The sequence below is a fragment of the Emys orbicularis genome, chromosome 7 (genome assembly GCF_028017835.1).
Source record: "Emys orbicularis isolate rEmyOrb1 chromosome 7, rEmyOrb1.hap1, whole genome shotgun sequence".
In the NCBI taxonomy this organism is placed as follows: Eukaryota; Metazoa; Chordata; order Testudines; family Emydidae; genus Emys; species Emys orbicularis.
Window position 1 is genome coordinate 44,400,888 of NC_088689.1, and position 24,360 is coordinate 44,425,247.

Consider the following 24,360-nt stretch of genomic DNA (forward strand, 5'->3'; position numbering starts at 1 on the left):
ACAGTACTTAGGGTCTTCTAAACAATACTAGCAGGGGGGAAATGGTCCCAGTAGTATAGCAAATAAATGCCAGATGTTTATGAGATAGAGTTGCCTATGATGTGAAGCCAGGAAATACACTCTGTTGTGGATAATACTTATGTCCTGCACTGTATGCTAGCATTGTATTCATAGCCCCACTGCCTGCCTGCCTGCCTGCTGTATTTCTAAAATGGCTATTGTTTTAGTATCCAAGCACCAAACAATAGTTATGAAGAAGGCTTGAGTGGTCTTAAAAGATGTTTTACTCTCTCCTTCCCTCAGGCAATGGGTGGATTTTTGTTTTTGTTTTTGTGGAAGTCATTGCTGAGGAGACTTCATCCAAAGGTGGTATATGTTGGGATCAGAGTATGGTCAGGCTGTGGCTTGGTCCGATCTCCTCTGGCCAAGGGTTTCATACCTGGGTTCTGTTGCTGAGAATGCTCTGCTCCCTGAGCCTGAAAGACTTATCCTGAGTCTCTCCAGTACAGGAGCCCAGCTGGCTTGGATAGTCTCTGACAGTAAGGCTACTCTGAAGTAATCTAACCCCGGATTGTAAGAGCCTTGTAAATTAGAGACAAACCATGAATTTGGGCCTTAGATGAAGGGGGAGCCAGCAGTTTCACACAGCACTTTGCATCAGCTTTTACTACTTGTGAGGTGGGACACTGTGCTGCAGCAATTGCAGCCTTCATGTGACAATTACATTCAGCCCCAGGTAGCATGAATAGAATAATCTAACCTGAAGGCAATGAAAACATGGACCATGGTGGTCAAAACCTTGTCTAAAAAGAGAGGGAACAGCCTTCTGACCCACCAAAAATGTAACAAAGGAATTCCTTTCTACTGTGGCAATCAGTATGTCCACAAGTTGAGATGAGTCCACCACAGCCCAAGGATCTGCACTGCTTTGATGATATGTGGCCTGCTGCCCTCAGATGATGGTGAGGTTAGAGTATTTTCTTCTTTCTGCTAATATTACTTCTGTGTCTCAATATTTGAGTTTGAGCCAACTACTTTTCATCCATCTATTGATTTCTCCCCTGGAGATGGCTCAGGCTGCCACAGTGGAGAAAATATATTGATCCTAGCATCTAAAATCCTTATCATGATTTATCTCAGAAACAGACCATTGCTAATACTTCATTTTCATTTGGATTAAAGTTAGTAATGGATTTACAACTCCCTGAGAAGTTGGCAGGCACCATGTTGATTTAATTTTAACCAGTGATAATGGGACTGTTCATGAAAACAAGCTTATGGGGGCAAAAAAACAAACTGTTGAGAACTTTAGGTTACAGACTGGCTTTTCTGTTTGAGGGGTGCTGAGAGGGGAGAGTGGAGCGGTGGCCATCGAGCAGAGGTTCCCTTCTGCTTGCACTGGCAGGCAAAGGAGAGCTGGAGACTGGACAACACCCCAAATCACTGTCTGTGCGCGCTTGGAAATGAGAAGCACATCTGGGCACAGTACCCAGGTTGCCTGCTTTACACTCAAAGTGCTAGGTCACCATTCTGCCTGGCCCCTGGGGGGGGGGGGGGAAGAAGGGCAAGAGGCCCCTGAGATCTCTTCCCTGCCCAGAACACCTGCAAAAGGTGAAGCACGTAGCCCTCAGTGTAACTCAGAAGCCAGTTTGACAGTGTAACGAAGTTTCCCCTTCACTAGGAATACATTAAGAAACAGGTGGAGTGACTGGCCATACACTGGCTCTACTGTGGCCATGAGAAGGGATGGCTTGGTGTCCATTTGGTGTCTGAATTTCACTTCTCCGTGGCCTGACCTCTAGATATCCCTCTCATCTCTACTTCCTGTATCAGCATGGATTAAATGGATGCTTCCTGCATCCCCCAAGCTCCTCCAGAGTTAAAATAAACAATCCAAATCACTGCAATATCCATCCTGGTATCTGCTCGAAATAGAACCTCCAGTCTTTCCTGGAAAGCCTGAAGAAGCTCAGATTCCTATCAGTGAGAGTACAATACAAATGTGGTTCTTTAGATGGGGAAGGTGATTCATATTGGAAGGGTGATCTTAAAAGGCTACATGTTTCCCAAACACAAAAGGATCCTATAAAAAATGTGTTTCTTGGAACATTGTCCTGCCAAGGTCCTGTTGTTCCTATCCTATTGGCATCCATATCTCATTTACAACATGCTCTTCATCTAATTTAGTTCCACCACTGGAGACCACTACCACCTCCCAATTTACACAGCCTTGAGGCCTGCCTTTCAAACTACTGCCAGAGAGAGAAAGAGAGTGAACAAAAAGGAAATAACATGATAGAAAAAAGCTATTTACCGGAAGCCCTGGTCTTCCTGTAGGGCCCTGAAATAAAACAGAAAAGGCAACATTGGCACAAAAACTGGGGTAGGAGGTAGGGAAAGCACTGATTAAAAAGAAGAAATCCAGTGTAAACAATGAGAAAACAGAATTGTTAAGTCATCAGAACAGCTCTCATACTAACTCGAGCTGATTGTTCCATTTTCCCAACCCATCTTTAAAGCTTTATTTCTATTTGGTATGTGTCTTTCACAGAGATTCCCAAACTGGGGTCTGTGGGTAACTGGTAGCCCATGGAGAGCTAGCTAGTCACATGCTTCTGAGTCTTCTCCTTGTTTCCATCTGATGAATATTAATTGTTCATGTACAGAATTTCTGGAGTTGCCACAGACATATTGTATAATCATGACTGGGAGGGAAGGTATCGAAGATGCGGTTCACACTATGAAAAAGTTTGAGAACCTCCAGACTAACTTCCTTTCTTTCTTTCCAATTACTCATCTACAGGTTGCTGGCTTTCAAATTACCCTATCTACATCAAAATTGGTATGGAAATGACAGAATCTGCCACTGGAAATTCAGAGTCTAGGACCATTCTAATTCAACGTGTAATTTTAAGTCCCTTCAGTTGCTCTGACAGTATATGCCCAAGAACGAGTACAACTAGGGAGTGTTTTAATCTTTTCTGTTTCTCATTTTTTGGAATTCAGCCTTGCCAATCCTATCCACCACTGTCATGTATCAGAAACAGCCCTGCAAAAACATAGCCCCTCAGTTTGGCCCTAAATGGTACAAGGTAAGAGCTGCTCCCATTTTGTTTAGCTCAGAAGTCTGAAACTTCACATTTACATGCTGTGAAATGTATAATAAACTGAGATTTTTGGTGTCTCAGCATTTCTGAGTTGCTGGCTGGATTGACATATGTGAAACCAGCAGCGTGGGAATCTGTTCCACACATCATAAACTAGTTCCCATCCATTTTAATCAGAAAAAAACACTGGCGAAAATCTTCAGCATGTAAACACCAAGTGCTTTGCTTAAATATTTAACAGTGAAGTTATGCTTGTGATTTTTGAACTGCTAGCACTTGCAGTCCCTTAAAATCTCGTGGCATTCTTAGTGAGAATAGGGCGTGGTTAGCCTGAGAGCCCAGGAAATATTCCACTTTGGTTAATTAAATTCAGCCCGCCTAATTTCATCTTGCTATTTCAATTGGCTACAGTATTCTCACTTCCTGTCCTAAACAGTTGTTTATACAGACAGGTTCAGGGGTCAGAATAAGCTGGTATACAGTAGCACATTGTGTCATCGCTTCTCTGGTGGTCCCATTTGTTTTTGCAGGATTTAAGCTTTCATTAGAATATTAAGTTTCTAGCCCTTATTGTTGCAAAGAAAACCTGTGAACTGATGCAGTGCCGTCTTCCTCTGCCTACAGAGACTGCTTGAAAGTTTTGCATTTGAGGGTTTGCAGGATCAGTATCTCAAAGGGAATGCAAATCTGTTCTGTAGCAACTAGTTCTCCTTAAAATGTCCTCTGTAAATAGTTTTATAAGCCTTGTTGCTTAAGTCATAACAGAAAATGCAATTTTTACACTTACAGACAAAAGATGACTACTGGATGTCTAACTGTCCAAGTCCCATTGCAGAGATCCAGTATGATTATTATGTTATACATTAATATAAAACAAGTTCCTTTATAAGGTCCAAAATGCAATAGTTACTGTATTCCTTTGTATCAATTAATAATATATGGAGATATACCTATCTCATAGAACTGGAAGGGACCTTGAAAAGTCATCAAGTCCAGCCCCCTGCCTTCACTAGGCAGGACCAAGTACTGATTTTTGCCTTAGATCCCTAAGTGGCCCCCTCAAGGATTGAACTCACAACCCTTGGTTTAGCAGACCAATGCTCAAACCACTGAGCTATCCCTCCCCCCACAAATTAATGTTTGTGGGGATATTCCTTCAGTCTTTACAAGGCTTTTTCTGATTCATACCCTTCAAGGTCTCTTAGCAGAAATAATGAGTAACTAGAAACATTCTGGCAGTAGTTGGGACATTTTTCTGAAGTCTAAGTTGTCTGAGTTGAGTTTTTGCGTTTGGCTAACATTTGGAAAGGAAGCTGCCTACACAATTTTTCTTCAAAACTGATAATTGCACATCTAGGCCCAAACATTCAGCAACGCTGGCTGAGTGGCAGAGAACAAGTTGCACAGGTATGCATACAACATATATTTGCATCCATTTTTTAAAAGTATGTTGAATTCAGCGTATGGCATCCTATGCATGCAAATTGCACACTGTCATCCTCATTTTTGTACGTGAAAATAGTTGGGAGTATTTCTAGCCCTTCATATTCACTGTTTCTACCCTGTGAGCTTTCTCAATCCCATGCTGTAAGATTTCAGAATTGTGCAGAGCTATATGGGTGTGTCTGTGAAATCCCACTAAGGATCTAGGCACTATGACTGAATACAAAGGATATTTGGTGTTTGAGAGATTCTGGGAGATTTTAAAGGCAAACTTGGGTATAACATGGCATATGGGAGAAAATTGTTACTGCCAATTTCCCCTCAAGCCCCCTTCACCCCATTACCATCAGGTGCACACTTCGCAAACGCACTGGAACTTTGGTACTTACAGGAGGCCCTGAAAGAAAAGAAGAAGGAAAATAAACAGGTATTAGTGCTGTTATATAATAAATCCCGAAGACAAAGTTTAGATGACCACTCCTTACATTGCACTCACTCTCGTTCTCTCTGTGGACTGGATTCTGATCTCACTTATTTTTGTTCTACACCCAGGTAACTCCATTGTTGTCAGTGAATTCATCCTGATTTACACCACTGAAAACAAGATCAGAATCAGACCCCAAATTTCTCTCCTTCTCTCTGTCTTCTGCCTGTCTCTCACTCATTTTCATTTCAGGTTAATTGAAATCACTTTGCTGCCAAGAGCAACGAATTACAAATTTGTGAAATTTGATTTTTAAAACCTTTGAGGGTAAATATGATGAAATAAAATCAGGATGCTGCATCATTTACAGATAGGTTTAAAGACAGCTGAGTGTAGTGTGTCTGGTCAGTCTCTCTTCTGGTCAGACAATCAATATCTCCTTTTACCATAATTAAATAAGTAATCCTTATATTTATTTTTGCTGATCACTTTAATCCAGGCTGTGGGTAAAATACAGAAGTGATATGTTAGGTGGTGTGAGAAGGGCCTTACTTACACTAATTTATGCTCAGTTAAACTCCCTGGAACCTCCTCACACTCTGCCAACATGTGAGGGAGGCTAAATTTGTTTAGCTTCCACAAGAAAGAGTTGTAAGAAGATATAAGAAAGGGTAAGCCAAAGTAGCTGCCATTCTGCTTGGACGTATGCCTTCTGGGTCTTCATCATTTAGAATCCCTTGCACATGAATAGAAGGTTTAAGGGAGTCTGAGTGTTAGGGGTGTAATATATACCACCTTAGCCATCACTGTCTTCTGTTGTCAGTCTCTTCTAATTTCTTTTAAAGGAGGAATTTCTGATTTAATGCTCTCTTCTCCTCCAGACAGTCAAGTTTAAAATCAAAAGGTAAAGTGGAGGGACTCTACAGAAATGGCCTTCTCATGGTCCATTGGACATACATTATATGGGTGACCTTACGTAGAGATGATCTCACTTGGGGAGAGAAGACAGAGAAGGGCCTGTGGTTTATTACAAATGTGCTCTAAAATAAAGCCTGTCAGACTTTCTCAGATCACATCCCTAAATTCCAGGTGCATATTTGTTGTGGGATGAATTCTGCCATTCCTTAATACACTACGCTCCCACTGATGTCCTCAGGCATTGCACTCATAACCTACGGCAGAATTTGTCCCTATAAGTTTACACTATGGCTTGAATGCTGTCTCAGTCCTGTATTGCAGAGGCTTGGGTTTTATTTAGAAGCATGCTTGCCAAAATCATGCTATAAACTAACTCTCAAGCTTGTCCATACCATGTGTTTGTTTCTTTTATCATGGCTGCAGCACAGTTGGCAGCTGCAAAGTATTGATGCTAATCATGACAAGCCTGTGCCAGCTATTAGCTATTGAGCTGATCCTGCAGCCCTCACTCATGTTGCTTGTCCTTACTCATGCAATTTATTCCAATGGGATGTCTCACCTAAGTAAGGTTTACAGCATCTGCACCCTTTTTCAATCACAGGGACAAACCATCATGTGGACAGAACTTAAATCCATTTATTCACTGCCAAGTGCACCCCTTTTTAACGAGTTTTGTGCCTTTCTGGGCAACAGCCTGACCTTCTGGAATATGTTGCATTTGAGAAAATAATAATAAAATCCAACTGCCCAGCAAATGCCACCAAATAGCAACTGTCTTCAATCTAAAAATTGCACCTAATTTATGCTCCCCATTTCTGTTTAAAGCTTTAACCAATTTGTCCTTTTCAACACAAAAAATTAACAGAAAAATCCAGTCTCTCTCTCTCTCTCTCTCTCTCTCTCAAGTTTCCTTCTCAAGTCAGCCACTGGTATTTTGGAGATGTTTGTGGCCTAGTGGAATGTTGTCTATTTTTGTGAGGAAAATGGAGACAGACATCCACTGTGATGTCATCACTTGTTACCGTGACCATTTGTATTATATCACAGAATATTTTCGGCTGCCATTCAGCAACCTCATCTGCATCTCTTACTGAAATCATGGGCTGCTTGACACCTTGGCAGCTGATGTGATCAGATTGCAGTGAAGCATGCCAGACCTCTGTCAGCAGCAGCAGCAGCATGGTCTGCCGGTGCACTATATTTCACAACATACACTCTGCCCTGCTCCCTCGTCCCCTTCCTCCCTCCCTCTCCCCCCCCCCCCCGCCACTGCTCCATCCCACCTTTCTTTTATTACAGCGCAGTGGGCCATGTAGATCTCATTGTCTGAGAAATATCTCTTCACTCATTCTGTCACATAATAGGGAATGCCCATTCAGAAACTGGCATGGTGAATATATGTCTAAGCAGATGTGACACCATATGCAGCCAGCTTACGTTGGCCGATCCTTTATTCTAACCTAGCTGTATTCAGCACAAGACTGGAGCAAGGGATCAAAAGTGGTTTTAAACCATATTTATTTCCCCCTGATTCCATCTGGCAGGGACCATTTCACAAGTTAGAGTAGGTTCAGACTCTTCTAACTGATACCTGGCTGCCTGCAGACAAGGGACTGGTCCAGCAGCAGCCAGGGACTGCTGGGGCATAAGGATGCTGCAGCCACACCCTCTTTCCCTTGGACACACCGCAATGTCAGGGGAGTTCTCACGGATGAGATCCTCTAGCTTTACAGCTGCTTTGTGTCACCAGAGTGACATAAATCAGGTGGAGCAGAGGACAGCTGAAGCCCATGCTAGTTCCTGGTGTAAGTTAAAGCAGCCTCAGGGCTGCTCTTACACACAGCTGTCTGTGGCCTTGAGGGGTCATTCTGGCAGTGGGGATTGCTCGGGCATAGAGATGCCCTGGCCTTGCCCACTTCCCCTTGGCCAGGCCTCCTACATTGGAAAGGGAGAGTGGAGTAGGCGATAGTACACTGGCTGTATGCCACCCACGGATTCACTTATCCTAGGGTATCTCCATTAACCAGTTAAGCCTGCATTATGGCTGCTTTATGACACCAGATGCAGTGCAAAGCAGCCATAAGGAGGCTGAGGACTGGGCCCGGTGTATTTAGTCAGCAGTCCTAAGCTGCCTCCCATGCCTCATTTGTTGCTGAAAGCCCAAACTCCCCACACTTAACTTCCAAATTTTCCAGCTTCTCTCACAGTTATGTGTTGTCAGTACAAACATGTGTAGCACACCGAAACTACACTGAACTGAATTTCAAGATAAACACCACCAGATGCTACTGTGCTGACTGTATGATTCCTTTTCAATGGAATGTAACAAAACCCTCCACTTTTTAACTGGACTGAAGCTGCCACAGAAAGTCAAGGGGGCTTTCTTGAGCACAATACACAAGGCCTTGACTACTGGGGCCAAAACTATGCTCAGGCCTAATCCAGTCACTGTCCCACTGAGTGGTGGCAATTGGATGGGTCCAGCTCACCTTCAGATCACCCCAGGTCCATATTAACAGGGGCAAAACTATGGCAGAGTCCCTCTGGCTGTATGTAGAGAACTTGAAAATATCTGGCTTGCCATGCTTGCATTTCCCAACCTGACAAGCCATACTGCCCGCTGCTCTCTGACATGGGCAATAATTTGCTGATGGTTGGTTGGTTAAGGAGGAGACACTTGTTTATTATTTATGTAAATTGACCCACTGCCATTAACCTGGTGCTTCAACAGCCTTTGTTGATAAACCTTGTGCTGAGTGATTGCCCCTAGCACCAATTCTCACTCCCTCCACATTCAACACCATCTGACAAACAAAAAGGAAATGTGCTATGGTTGGTATTAACAAATATTTAACTTTTACACAGCAAGTTGTGTTGTAGATTATCTACACATCTGAGGAGAGATGGCAGACTGTGCACAACAGTCCAGAGGTACATGCTGGAAACAGCAAAAACAGGAAAAACTCTGACTAGAGGTGGGGAAGCAACCTCCTTCCCCTCTGTGGTTGAGATTTCAGGAGACAACCCTTTCATAATATAGCAAAATTGGGAAACCTGTGAAGTTCTCTACCTAACAATGGACACTTGGGGGATACGGGGCAGAAGGATACATAGTAGAGACAGACTCCCCTTTGGTTTTGGACAGAGAGAAGACGGTGGGTGAAAACAGCCCACCTAATCAGAGACAGATGCGGCACTCTCCAAGTCAGTGAAAGAGGGGAACTGTGGGGGTTGGACATGAGGAATGTTCTACCTAATGAGGTGGATGACCTTAAAAGGTATAACCATAACTTTGGCAGCACACGGAGAAGATGTAAAAAACATCCATTCTCTGTTTTCTCTGCTGCACCCACATCCTTCCACATACCCCTGTTTTTCAGAAATGCTCCTGGCATGAGCGTGCTCAACCAAAATAACTTTCAAACTGCCCTTTAACCTCCTTTCCAAAGAACAGCAGCTGAGAGTGTCAAAGCAGACAAAGCTGACGCTTACAACAACCAGAAAAAGAAAGCTGTGGGTAAAGGAAGAGCTAGGCTATAATAGCTCCTGCATTGCAACAGCTACCGTGTTTGTCTCTTTATTCCCAAATTACTCTGCTCATAGATATACTCTGCCAAGCGCTACTGCTGCTGCTGGAAGCCAAAGAGTGGGAAATCTAGTCTTTAGTATTGAAACCAAACGTTGAACTTAAATAACAATTGGAAACACGAAAGAAACAGACAATGGGCCCAATCCTGCAAACTAAGATATGAGTAATTCTACATAAGTGCAGAGCCCCATTAAATTCCTCATGTGAGTAAAGTTACTCAAGTGGATTTTGAGGATCAGGACTTATATTTGTAACCAGCCTCATGCCCAATAAACCCCTTAGAATTTAAAACAGTCCAGTAGACATAAGGGAGGTAAAATCCTCCTGACTTGTATAATGGTTTATTACAAGCACCAGAGACCTTCCTGTTGGAGGGAACACAATAGCAAGGAAAGGGTAATGAACAAATTACAGCTATCAAATACATTTGATACCTTTTTCTTTTACTATATGCTAATTTCCATATTTTATTTCTGTCTCTGTTCCCCTGGGAGCTAATCTATCCTCCAGGAAGATGTTTCCTTAATACCTTTGGTTTCTTTTCTTTTGAAAAGCCTTTGTAAGCTGCCAATATGCAGAACTGAAGAGTCCATGTACATAAAACTTTGACTAAATACCAGTAAATATCTGGGGCTTAAACTGACAAGTTTCTTTCATCGGGTTCCCAAATTTTCCTGCAAAATTCTGTGGATATTGTTTGTGAAAAGGAACATTTGGATTCATTTTTTGCGGTTTCCTCTCAGTGGGGAAAGTGGAATACACAATACAACTGTCAATATTTTCTGTGTTTTCCATATTTTCTAGACATTCTTTTAAAAAAAAAGTGCCCAGAAACTGGGCTAACTGATAAGATGGAGTAGCTGACAGCAGGCTCACCCGTTAGCATTGGATGTGGCTCTGTAGATGCCTGTGGAGTACTTGTTCATCTTCAAAAAATGTTCTTGTCTAAACTCCAGTAAATAGAACTGGTGACCTTAGATTATCTCAGTTTTTCCACACTAGATGTCTCACACCCAACATGATTACCTCATGGGAGAAATTAAGATCAGTTAAAAAAATTGTTTGACTCTTGAACTTCGGTGATCTATGATAGCCATGTCAAATTTAATTCCCCTCCCCTGTGATCATCAGACCATGGTGAATGAATGAATGCATCAATTTTCAGGATTGTAGCTCAAAGGGGCACTTCAGCTGTAAAATCCAATAAAAGAGACTGATGACCTTATGGTGACCTTTGATCAAGGTTCAAATTTGGGATTTCTCCTCTTGTACTCAAGTGCCCCTTGACAACAAGTATATCAAGACTCTAGCTCAATGGGAACATGGAAATTAAGTCAGTCAGTCAGTTAATCACTCCATTATAAGCATCTGTATTATATTAGATATCAGAACTGGAGATGAGTCAAAACCATAAACTTCATTCAGAACCCCTTTGCATTTTTGTGGGGCTGGTCCAATTCACATTCATGAATCCCAGGTGAGCCCTGTGAGTTTGGCCGCTGGTCTTATCCAAAACTGGAAGGAAAACCAGTTCTGGTTTGGATGACGCTGAAATCTTGAAAAAAAAAACATTTTTGTGAGATTTGGTTTCCGAATAGCGGAAATCTCACAAGATCAGTTATTCTCTTTAGATTTCCAGTATCTAGAGCCAAAATCTCATAAAATCAACTTGCAAAATTTTGGCACCATCCATTTGAACCTGCAGCCTCACCTTAAATCTAATGTGGATCCAGATCCAGATGCCATCTCACCTCTACACAGTACAATCTTTCTGTCATAGAGAAACCAGATTGTATTAGGAGATGTTACACAATAAGCCCCCGATTCCAGTAAAAACAGTGGAACATTCACCTACAATTAACCAATGAATCTCCAAACTATGCAATGTTTTAAAACCATGGACAAATTTACAAACATCAGTCCAGATAACTAAACTTTATACTGGAATACCAGACTCCCCTTCTTTCTGAGTAAGATGAGATCACCTGACCTTGTTTGCACTGCATTGAGTTAAAAGCTCAGCCAATGGGATAGATACATTTAGTACTTCTCCCTATTAGTACATCACATTTCAACAAACCATGGAATAATCTTTTATTGTATGTGCTTATTATTTATGTAATGTTGCAACTGTAACAACAAAAACGTAAAAAAATAATAATTAAATATCCCTGCACTTCCAGACCAATTGAGACTTGACATTGGGATGTCCTGGAATGATCTTGCAGTTCCACTGAACGAAAATATAAGCCTTTGTCTGCTCCAAGAGATAAACTCAGCAATGCTGTTATATCCTGAACAACATAGTAAATCCAGTGATGCCTGCGGCTCTTTGCTGATTAGTATGTGCACCACAAACAGATCAAAGGCAGGAGACATAGCTGAGGTCCATCCTCTTTATACTCCCTCTATAAAATTAATAGTCACAGAGAGGGAGCAGCATCGTCATATATAAATAAACTCAAACTAGTGAGCTGAGCATTCCTGTAAGAATACACTAAGCCTGCAATAACTTTACACGTAGAGGCCTTCTGGGGCTGGGCTTTGAAAGCAGGACCTCTTAGTATCAGCAAAAAGAAAGCTAGAGTCCTCAGATGCAGCAGACTTTTGTAATACTGTGTTCTTCCACCACTGGAGAAAGAGGGGATAATAGTGCCTATGGGAGCCATGTAACCCAGGATTATCTATTGTGATTCACTGTAGAGCTTTACTATAGCAAAACAGTAATTCAGCAGAGGGTATAGAGGCACCTACTGAAGATATACGAAAATGAGACGTTTCCCAGTCCTTTTATTTAAGTGCTTGCAGCACATGGGGAGAATGAAAAGCAAATGGACACGACATGCTAGGTCATCTAATGTCACTGTCCCTCCCCTGAGTATCATCCCTCTTTTCTGAACAGGGACACATCCCCGCTTCTCCTCTGATTCCTTAACGTTCCAATTCTCAGGTTTTCCTCTTCATGGTAACCTCTTCAGACTTCTCCCTGTCACTAATCTCCCATCTGAAAAAGCAGCACCAGTTGTATGAGCTGCTCAAATAATTTCTGCAGCCTCACCTCTCATGCTGCTCGATAACGTAGTCCCACAAAGCACCCAGAGATCAAGCTGAGATGATGCAAGCTGCTGCTGCTGCAATTGATACTAAGGTTCAGGACTTCGTGCACATAAATCTGTTTTGCCCTTTTCCATGTCTGTCTTTTACCTCCCTTCCCCACTAAGCCCTCACTCACCCTGGTCCATAGCCGTTTATCATTTCAAGTTGCATAGTCATGGATATATTTTGTTTTTTGGTAGCATCTTTCTTACTGGTGCCATGTTATAGGTTGAGAATTATGTTTATAAGAAATCGTCAATGAGGTAGGAAAAACGTAGACTAAGAACAAACAAAGAAGCCTGTCTCTAAGCCACATGAAAGCTATACTGGGTACATAGGCCACTTTCAGATACACACCTGGGGCCTGACCCAGCAGGGACATGGAAGGGAATGCACTGAGCAGCAGCAGACGACAGCAAGCAGGTCAAGGTGCTGATATGGTTCAATACCTCACAGCCTGTTGATCCACACTGTGCACTCAGGGTTTACTCCTGGGACTGAGCAGGAGTAGTGAAATACCCCCAAAACGTCTGCCACCGGCCTCATTAGTGCTCAATGGGTTGTGTTTAGGAATGCATCACTTGGCCAGCCTGCCCACCCGTGGCCACATCCCTTTATGCTCTCTGTCATGTGTGCAGGGTCTAGAGAGCAGGGCTGGGCACTCTGAAGAAGGCTTTCTGCTCTGTGGAAATTTTGCTGTGGAGGAGTGCTGCTGCAAGAGTGAGCTAATCACAAGCCCTGAACTAACTGTCACCCACCACTCTGCTCTATGTAGGTTGTTGGATCGAGCCCTTGGAAAGATTCTCTTCTTAATACTCGTTGTCATGCTGAAAACTTGGGGTAGAGGCTGGCTCATTGGTCTGGCCATAGTGAAACATGCTACCATCTCCAGTGCTGCCATTCTCTGCTAGGTTCTAGAAATACTGTGGAGCCATCTCCCTCATGCCTCCACATTGTCACCAGCCTATTCCTTGGCTAGAAGGCTGTCACGAAGATATCGGGCTCTGAGGGTGGGGAAGGAGGAGGAGGGTCAAACACAGTCAGTGTTCTGACATGGACAAAAGTTTGGAAGCTTTGTTTTCTCCCCCATTGATGTTTTTGAACTGGATGCCATAGGGACAATTTCTATCCAGCCATTCTTTTATCTAGATGTGAAGAAGCCAGTTGCACTATTTATGATGCATAAGACTTACCCAAATCAGTTGAAAGCATAAGGGCAAGAGTCTGCAGAAACCATTTTGTGCTGGGAGGAACTGTTGACAATAATATATATTAACAGAAAAACCAGTGTGCCTCACTACATTTTCTGAGGAGGAGAGCATGACCTACAGGTTCAAAGTAAGAATTGCCACCTTTAACACATTGTCTAGCAGAGCAAACACCATGCGCCACTTTGCCACATCGCAAAAGTCCAATACTGATGCAATGCGGCATTACCACAATGTGATGTTTTGGAATGTTACAATGGGAAATCAGGGCAATCCTGTAACACTTGTCATGGGTAGTAAATCTACAGTATGTTCTCACAGGTATTTTAGGTTTCTGCAGTCCTGGTGAAACTGAGGCACTAACTCAGAAGAAAAGGTTCTATTTACTCCTTGATGGACCATATCTCACTGGGCCTGGATTCCTGAGGAGCAAAGCCAATAGTAAACTGCACAAAACTCTCTCAGAATTGAAACCCTCAAACCAGTGTAGGTGCAAATGAAGCCAATCATTTTTTCCATCTCATATTTTCACAGTAGGCTATTTGTGTGAGCCAGAGAAGGTGCTTCAGAAGACAAATTAAATTCAGTCCCTATAAACAAATAGCAAACGAGGAAGAAATCCATGACTAGCAGGAGGTGGGAGGTGAAGGTGAGAGATCACTCAAACAGACGATCACACGTTCATAACAATTAAACCCAGTTAGAATGAAGTGCAAAGAGCTCCCTGACGAGGACCACCAAGCTTGTGTGCCTCTGTCTCTTCATAGCAGGGGCTCTATAGTTATTACCTCCCTGAGTTCCTTTCTTTTGAGTTGAATCCCCTTGTTTGCTTTTATTGATTTTCACTTTAAGAGGCTGTTTTGCTTGTACTGTATTTGAATGTCACTTTATTATGGTGTATGAGCCCTGAGTGACTTGGTGTGTGGTGGTGAGGGGCACTTCCTTGTTGCCAGCAGCCCTCCATGCTGCTCCAGGCAGTGACGGGACTGCTTTGGAAGCACCTCTTCTATTCAGCACTTTTGCTGCAAGGTGCTGTAGAAATGTAAGTTATTGCCATTGCTGTTATCCAGCGGCAGTGCTTGCAGCGTGGGGAACGGGGGGTGATTAGAACAAACATTTCGGGGCGGATCAGGGGAATGATGCAGCAATTTCCAACAAAGATGAGACTGCAAATCGCTTTTTAAAATAATGAACTTTGAAAAAACAGGGTCATTATAGGTAGCCTATGGTCTTCTAAGGCACATGTGACATGTCAATTACCTCACCTGCCTCTACCCTTCCCAACAGCCCTAATTCTTACACAGATAGAAGCTGCCCTCAGAGGAGCTTTCTCTCTCTCTCTATTTGTATATGTGGTGGTGACATCCATGTGATGAACTGCAGAAACATGCTATAAATGTTCTGATTTTGTACAGCACAATGCACATGTATGGTGCTATATAAATATTGAATTCCTCATAAACCTTTGACTGCTTCCCCTGCTCTGTGCTCACTAATCTGTCTCCACTGGGACCACTCCTAACATTCCAAATTTCTCAGCATCTTCAAATGCCTTTTTAAAAATGAAACAGACAAACGGCTCTGTATTCTCCTCTCCCCCCAAAAAGATAAAGTGTCCCCCCCCCAAATTACAGCGTCAGGACAGGCAGTATTCAACTCTGTCCCAGTGAATGCTCAAAGGTCCAATACGTTACGATGCATCAGGGTTAGAAACAAGAGCTTTATATCATTAGGAAGAGGAAACCCTAATTTTATAACAGGATATGCCAGTACCGCACTTCTTTCTAGCCTGGAAGGCCCCAAATCCCAAGATATCAGCTCTTAAAAACTTGGCATTATTACAGTGGATTCCAATGGTCTGAAATATTCTACTGGTACCAAAAATATTCCCTGTCTTTAGAAATGGAAAGTTTGCCAGAACTGTGTTTAAACAGTCTTTTAAACCAGTGGAACCTTTTAAGGGTCCCCACTGATGTATGGAGAAGAGGCAATTTTTAAAGGTGTCTAAAATGTTATCCCTTATAGTTTTTCTCTCCCACTGAGGTCTGGATAGCTGGACTAAGGCAGACTAGCCTTAGTTAACATAAAAAAGAGGGGGAGGGGAATACATGTTTTTAAAACTTTCTCAAATGTTTTTGTACTACGGTTTTTCCGTAATTGACGTGGCATACCCAGAATACATGACTGTGATGGGTAGCATAAAGTCTTTATAGTCACTCCTTTGGATTAACCTTCATGAGCTCTTCAAAAAGATGAGAGCACTAAATGTGTAATGACATCCCTGTGAGGAAATTCAGTCATTTCACAGACCCAGAAGGCAGCCTTAGCAAGTTAGAGACATACAATTACTTCCTGACATTCAGGTCTATGTTAATTGATAACAAGATAGCGGTGTCAAGGCAATTAGTTATGAAATGCTGATTAAAATGTCAGCAGCCCAAAGCTGACCTTGCTCAGTATGGCAGGTGGCTGCTTGTGTGCTGCTTTGCAGTAGTTTAGCTTAGAGCTGGGCTCAGTCTGCAGAATTCAGATCCAAATCTGGATTTCAAACACTCCAGAATTTGAGGTTGTTTTGTATCCAGGTGGATTTGGCCTATGTTAAAGATAGTGGCCATTTGCAGAATCCAGTTTGGAATGTAGGTCCAAATTTAGATCAGCTCTTTGCAGGTGCTCCAACTGGTGGAGTTGTTTTGGTCCACTCCTTGTTTCAGGTGGTCCCTTGAATAGGCTTCACTGTTATTATAACACTGGGTGCTCCTATGCTCATTTCAGGGCTGGTTCATTCATACAGTCTCACCATATTGCAATTTCCACTGCTACTTATATAACAGAATCACAACACAAAGCAGTCATCTGCCTACATAGTCAAACTCCCCCCACCTTCAGCAGGGGACAAACTCTGAGCAGAGACTCAGGGGCTCCATCTAATATAGGAGAATGTGTATTTGGGGGGTGGTGGGAGGAGGTCACCAAATAAATCAGTATTGCGTTGTTCTCTTTCTGATCATGAAAGATGCAGCCTTCTCCCGAGATACACATACTCATTTACACTTCCATTCTCTTTCTGACATGGCTGAACCGTCTGTGTTACAGAATAAGAGGCACTTAGAACTGAGTTATGTTTGTTTTTGCACAAGCAAAACCTGTAGTCCCGCTTCATGCACCATAACTGTTCCATGTGTTTAAAGAAAGGCCCAAAACATATCCCTTGTTAGGTATTAACCGAATAAGTGGCACAGTGTGATGTCTAGCACCAGAATGTCATCACACCTTGCACTTGGCTTATAGACCATTGACTTAAATCTCCATTGACATTTTCTGGCATATAAAGCTCTCCTCTACCTTGCTGCCATCTTTATCTAAATCCCTGCCTTTTCCTGAGTTTAGTCAGATGCATTCAGCTTATGGGCACTTGAAATAACAAACCAAAACCCAGACTCAAGCTGGCAGGAGAAAGCAGTGCTTTAAGTTTGGATCAGACAGGGGCTAAATGTGCTGGTGACAGGCTTGTTCCTGCCTAGACTGGTAGATGATTCACTACAAAAAAGATTTAAGGTGCAGGCATAAATGGCTTGTTTTTATAAATGAATAGAATTGCAACCTGAACATAACATCTTATCAAAGTTCTTACAGGATATCCAACAAGTGAACTAGGAATGGTTAATTATAAGAGTCAGCGACTTAGAATTTGTACTCATTAAGGCTCAAAGGAGTTAGACAGTCAATCATATTGAATTTCAGAGGGAGTTGGGCACCTAACTCCCATAGGCCTCTTTGAAAATCCCAGCCTAAATCCCTTTGTCTCCCCTATGCTGTTCCTAACATAAAAAAACAAGTTGCTGTTCAAACAAGACACCTGTCCAAGGAACAGATCCTGTGAAGAGTGTTGGGTAGTATCTATTAAGCTTCACACTGTAGTTTATCTAACATAACATATTCTGCTCCAGGAGTTTAGGTGATGCTCATTCAAAATTCTGGAACTGCATCTGGCCATTTACTTAGAAAATCCATGAAATTCTTCTTCTGGGGAGCTAGATATTATCCTTAGCCTCCAGCCATGCACTGCACAACTCCATAGAATCAGTAACAAACTACAGGAAACTTGGCTAACACACACACAAGTAAATCATGTCCAGGTGAACTAAAAAAAAAAAAATTGTACTTGTCTATGGCTGCAAGTTATATCTCTCTCTTGTAGGGCAGTTGTCCAGGTGCAGTAGATAGTTGGAGACTACTGTAGTTAATAATTATATAAAAACGTCTGATGATATGTCCAACTTTCTAAATTTACAACTTTCTAGTGACCTTTTGCTCACATGCCAAGTTACATAAATTCATTCCTGCTTTTCTGTCTTCCATTATCTTAATTACCAATGTGCAACTGTTTGAATATTTACTTTCACACATTAATTTTTAGCCACTTTCTTTTCTAATTCTTGTTGCTTTCTTATCTCACTTTTTAATCTATACGCTACCTTCTTTTCATCCTTCCCAATATATTTTGCATTTTATTTTTCTAACCACAGATCCTGTCACCTAAGCTAGGAGGAGCAAATGAGAGTTGTGTATCCCTGGTCTTTCCTCTCACATCACTGGGTACTTGAGTTGTCTCCCAAACACTGTCTCACATCCCTTGTGGATATTAAAATGTATGGGATGGTCTTTCCTTTAACTGAGCTCATGTCTGGCCACCAGACAGAGCAGAGCTGAAATTGCAGCTCTCTTGTCAATTTTCTTGTGAGGACACCTGTGATGGCACTTCTGTTTGGTCACTGTAACTTCAGAACCAGCAAGGCCACATTCAGGCACTATATAGACACTATAGGCCTTTGCCTAAGGCCCCAGCTCCTGGAATCACATGATGAAATTAGAATCTTAGCTTTCATTTTCAAACGGTAGGTTTCTAGTCTTCATCGGATGCAAAGAAAGCTTGAAAATGTGATCCTGGGAGCTACCTCTCAGGGCAGAAGTACTGCCTGGTCTCCCACAGTCATTACACTTGCTGTGGTTTCTAGGAACCTTCCTTGACCCATGCACACTCCCTCTATGGAGTCGCCTGCTCATCTGAAGTTTATTACCTTCCATTCGTTTATTGGCCATATGCCTCAGTTTCTTGAAGAAAACTTTAGGGTGCCTGTATAACAAATTTGATTAAAAGATTAAGTGCACAATATTGATTAATTATTCTAAACCTAAAACATTCATTAATAAGTTTTGAATCTCTGGGTTCCATCGTCCTGCTATGCGTACTTTGGCTAGCCATTGGTGCACCTGTGTAAGCCCTTTATCCAAGAGCAGCTGGCCTATGCATGTGGTAACAAACCCTGGAAGTGACCGATTGGAAAAGAGGAATTTGTAGTTTTCTTTACCTAGATCAAATTGTGGATATTCATTGAATACTCTGCTTGAACACTGCAGCTCCCACACCAGATTCACCAGGTGTTGCATTTTACAGAGAGAGTACGAGTGCCATAGGAAACTGAAAGGCAAAACCAAAATTAAAAGAACAGCCATTTCTGCATTTAACTTGGCCTTGGACACACCAGTATTTCCTCCTAGTCTCAGTCACACTGTTGCATCTTTGAACAAATCCATGGTATTAGCCAAGCTCCATTAAAGTCTTCATGATTTATCCATTTTCTTAATAGCCAGGAAGCTGGGCAAATCTATCAAGGCCTTGGCTTTGTGTTAGGCCAAAGGGTGTTTCTTAACTAAGTCCCAAGAGGTTCTTTGTTAATCTAAGAAATAAGGGAGAGCAACGAAGATGTAAGAGGATGGGATGTTTCTTTTTTTTTTCTTTTCTTTTTCTTTTTTTGCTGTTGGGGAAAATTTAGGGGAAAATCAACACAGAGAGCTACTCTCCTCATTTCATACACAGCAAAACAAATGGGGAAGAGTTCCCAGAGGAGGAGAGGGATATTAAGGTTAAAAGGAAACTTCCCCCAAGTCATGAGGAAAAAAATAAGTGTAAATCTCAGAAATCCCTCCAACAAACACACAATAAAAGGATGCCATGAATATTTTCCATAATGCCCTACTTCCAAGACCCACGGCTTTTACAAATGAGAGCAGTAACAAATAGAGACAAAGGGGGTGTCTCTCCAAGAAAAGTAGAGTGCTCTGTCAGAATACAGTGCGATATATCTATGGAGGGATCTACAATAGCTTGGGAAGGAGATGGAGGAGACATATTAGCTTTTAGCTCAGAGTCTCTTTTGTAAAGATTCCAGGCTTAGGTCTATAGGGATGGAAAATGTATTAAACGTGTCATATGCACAAGTATGTGTGTGCACTTCTCTGAAAAGAAAGCAATTGCCTGTAGTGGGAGGGAAAGGAGAGCTCCTTGGAGGAAGTGATAATCCAGCACTCAGACAAACTTTTAAAAAATAAAATTACACCATATACTGAGCATGGACATTCAGCAGGCCAAATGACATATTACATGGCGTTAGGTGGTAAGCCCCCGGGTGCAAAGGTTGTTCCTTACTCTCTGCCTCGTGCAGCATTGGGCACATGCTCAATAAATATAAGAATCAGTACAAATAAAAATAGTAATGAAATAATAAATCAGGGAAGAGATTTTCAGGTGATGCCTTGCACAAGATGGCGGCCACTTAGTGATGCTCCCCACGTGAGGGCACTGAAAGTGTCCTGTATGCTCTTTTTTAACGTTCTAATGTCGCAGTAACAGAACCTGAACCTGTGGGAAGAACTGGTCCAACTGATGATGCCAGCAGAAGACAGAAACAGAATCTAATAAGTGCAGGGGTTGGGGGGGGGCAGCGGGGGGCGGGGGGGGGGGAAAGGTTACAGGTTTGAAAGGCAGCATGCTGGTGAGTCAGTCACTCATCCTGCATTCCTCAGGGAGCAGGTAATTGCAGCAGTAGCTAACATTAGACTCCATTGGGATTTCCATTTCCTTTAGGATTCATATATAAATTCCAAGACTCTATATTTTCTTCAAGTTAAAGAAAGTGAAAAAATCCTTAAAGACATGGGGGCTCTGTTGGACACAGCACTCCCTCACTAGCTCCCTCACTAGCTGGGAATGCTGGTAGCAAGGGTGGTCTAGTGGGTAAGGCACTGCAGTGGGACTCAAGAGACCTGGGTTTACTTCTTGGCTCAGCCACAGACTTTCTCTGTAACCTTGGGCAAGTCCCTTAATCTAATCAGTTCCCCATTTGTACAGTGCGGTTAGTATTTCCCTTCCTCACTGGTGTGCTGTGATGAAAAATCCATTATTGCGTGTAGAGTGCTAAGCGATTATGGTGATGAGGGCCATATAAACACTTAGAGAGACAGAGTAAGTCATTAGCTCTTTTTAAAGTAGGAAGAAGATGGGAGGAGTGTAAGTGTCAGGAGCCTTTCATAGGAGGAGGGGAGACTGACTCTGGCATACATTCTCCCCCTTAGCAATTATCACAATTCCCATACAAATATGCAAGACTGCCCTTGGCACAGAGAAATGTGTCTGCTGGAGAATTCCTGCCTGGTGACAGATTCACAGAGGTGTATTCTGTAATCACTGGTGAGTGTGTGCAGTGCTACAGTGAATTTTGGTTTTAGAGGAAGTACCAGGCAGGATAAAGGTGAAGCCAGAAAAGAGGTAGGAGAGAAGATGTCCAGAGGAAATCAGCACACTTTTATATTATGTTGGTTGAGAACCCTACCTGTCTGCCAGTGCTGATCCAATATCACAAGACTATTACAAGTATTACATAGCACTTTGCACTCAAAAGCACTCTACAAACACTTAGGTGTCTGAACCTAGGCACCAAGAATCAGTGGCCACATTTGAAAAATGTTGCATAATCCTGACAATTCCTATATGAGGTCAGTATTATTATCTCTAGGGAACAGAATTTGTGTATCTCACACAAGGCCACACAGTGAGGAAGCAGCAGAGTTGGGATTAGAACTCAGCACTTCCTGTCTTTCAATATTGGGTTTATTTCCCTAGATCACAAGAAACTATGCACCAGCATCAACAAAACTACTGAAAAGGTGAGTTTATAACACAGAAATAAATGCTTCATACAAGAACAACCTTGTCCTCCTACATCTCTGCTCTGATTTTCCTCCCACTCTTCGTACTCTTCCCAGTCCTTTCACCTAACATCTTCTTAATGCTAATGCAGTGCCCACACATGCAGAATTGCTATCTGATCATGGTCTGCACCAACCACTACAAGCCCTGCATGCTCCCACTCCTGTTAGGGAAGCTCTTGTGGAGGGACACTATTTGCTGGCCATGTTGTGGTACCAAAGCTTGGCGTGCCAACTGCAGGAGCAGCCACAGAGGAGATGGAAGTGAGGTGGAAAAGTAGAACTGGTCCAAAAAAACATTAATCAGGTTTTTTTAATTTAAAATACCTTTTTGACCACAAGGAAATTTTCTTTTTAAAATTTCCATTTTTGTCTAAATTTTTCAGGTTTTCTCCAAACCCCCCCCCCAAAAATGTGAAAACTGAATGTTTCCATTTTCAACAGACAAAAGCAGAAAACTTTTCAGTTTCCAATTTTTTTATGATAACTTAAAAAAATAAAACTGTGGAAAAGTTTGCAGAAAATAAACATTCCTTACTTTCATTGAAATTTTTCCTGGAAAATAAAATCCATTTCCTAACCAGCTATAAAATTTAAAAAAAGTAAAGAGGAGGAGGGAGTGAGGGAGAGGAGCTGAGGCAATTTGCTGGGAATTTTATTTCTGCGCAGAAAATGCATGAGGAAACTCCTATGGTAAAAGAGCTCACAGACTAGCAAGGGAGCAGTCCTAATACCCAGTGCCTGTGACCACACTTCATGCAAGGAGTCTGATGCTATTGGCTTCAGTTCTGAACAGAACTGAGAACCAGTCCCCACTATTATCTGAAAAAGATCAAAGCTTGTCAAGAAACCCAGAAACCTCAATGGATTGACAGTAAGTTAAGTGCATTAACACAGAGGGCATGGAAAAGCAATCCGGAATTCGCTCTGAAAATTGGGGACAGGGGAAGCCACAAAGGGAATGCCCCATAGCCCCCACCCCTCCTTCTCTTTCTCCTTCAGTATGTTCAATACAACAACAAAGGTTGTGTCTGAACAACAGGTTACCACACACAGGTTTAAATGAACAAGGAAGTGCATATTAGCTGATAATCAATTGTGAAATATTAGGCTGCTTATATGAAGCAGCTGGTTACATCACATACTTTCAGACACATTCTCTCTCTCTCTCTCTGTTTTTTCATCTTTCTACTTTACTGTGTTTTAAAATTGTCTCTTGCACACATGAAATTGTTTTTACAATAGCCCTGTTTTAACACCCAGATACTCAGCCAAGGCATCCTGATTGTGTCTATGGCATCAGTGTATTCAGACTGTTACTTTGTCAGTTCTAAAGGGGCGGGATTAGGAACTGGATAGGTGAGTGCTCTGAAACCAAGGAACCAGCTGAACTGGTGTGACACCAGGGAACAATCCAGATGGAGTGGATCTTCTGGAGTCAGCAGATCCCCTCCATAGTTTGTTCTCGGAACACCTATTAGCAGAGCATGAAGTGGTAGAAAAAGAGTGGAATGCTTCCATGCTCACTGTGACGTTGTGCAGTCTACATGGTTTTATAAAAACATGATAATAAGTGAATATAATGTAACTGGGATAGTTTTATAAAAAATTTGATAATAAGTGACTATAATGCAAATGGGATATGCTTTGTGCAAAAGGTCTCTTGTAAGGTATCATTACAAAGCTCATAAGCTACTGAGTGTGATCATCCTATTTGTAGAAATGTACCACTCTTGTATCTAAAACTAGAAATATAAAATGTAACTCTGAGGGCCTATTGTAATTATGTAAAGTGTGGGCCATTAATGATGGTTTGGAATCTTGATGACTCCCATTGTCTGCAGATGGCTGTTTACCTGTGAGTCTCCCTGTATATGTGTGTGCTGGCAAGTGAGTAATGAAGTCTTGCAGTGACATGTGATCATGTCACCTGAACTGGAATCCATCTTTAACCTGGTGCTTTTCCAGTGAGGGGAGGGGGTGGAAACCCAGAGGAACAAAGGGTTCCTGCCTTATGCAAAAGATATATAAAGGGGTGGAAGAGAACAGAGAGAGAGAGGAGCCATCATGGAGAATCCCCTAGATAACACCTAAGCTGGAACAAAATCTGTACCAGGGGAAAGAATTGTGCCCAGGCCTGGAAGGTGTCCAGTCTGAGAAAAACTTACTGAAGCATCTCTGAGGGTGAGATTATCTGTATTTAGTTTGATTAGGCATAGATTTGCGCATTTTATTTTATTTTGCTTGTGACTTACTTTGTTCTGTCTGTTACTACTTTGAACCACTTAAATCCTACTGTCTGTATTTAATAAAATCACTTTTTATTTAGTAATTTACTCAGAGTATGTATTAATACCTGGGGGAGCAAACAACTGTGCATATCTCTCTATCAGTGTTATAGAGGGCGAACAATTTATGAGTTTGCCCTGCATAAACTTTATGCAGGGTAAAACGGATTTATCTGGGTTTAGACCCCATTGGGAGTTGGGCATCTGAGTGCTAAAGACAAGCACACTCCTGTGAGCTGGT

General features: G+C 42.1%; 1 protein-coding gene across 1 annotated transcript in view; it reads right to left on the reverse strand.

Annotated features, from left to right (window-relative positions):
• Positions 1-24,360, reverse strand: part of COL13A1 (collagen type XIII alpha 1 chain) — a 159,284-nt gene that overhangs the window by 104,238 nt on the left and 30,686 nt on the right. The window contains exons 3-4 of the mRNA XM_065408179.1: positions 4,895-4,947; positions 2,315-2,341 (exon numbers count right to left, since the gene is read on the reverse strand). Of these exons, the coding sequence (XP_065264251.1) occupies positions 2,315-2,341; positions 4,895-4,947 (80 nt within the window). The remainder of the gene's footprint in view (positions 1-2,314; positions 2,342-4,894; positions 4,948-24,360) is intronic.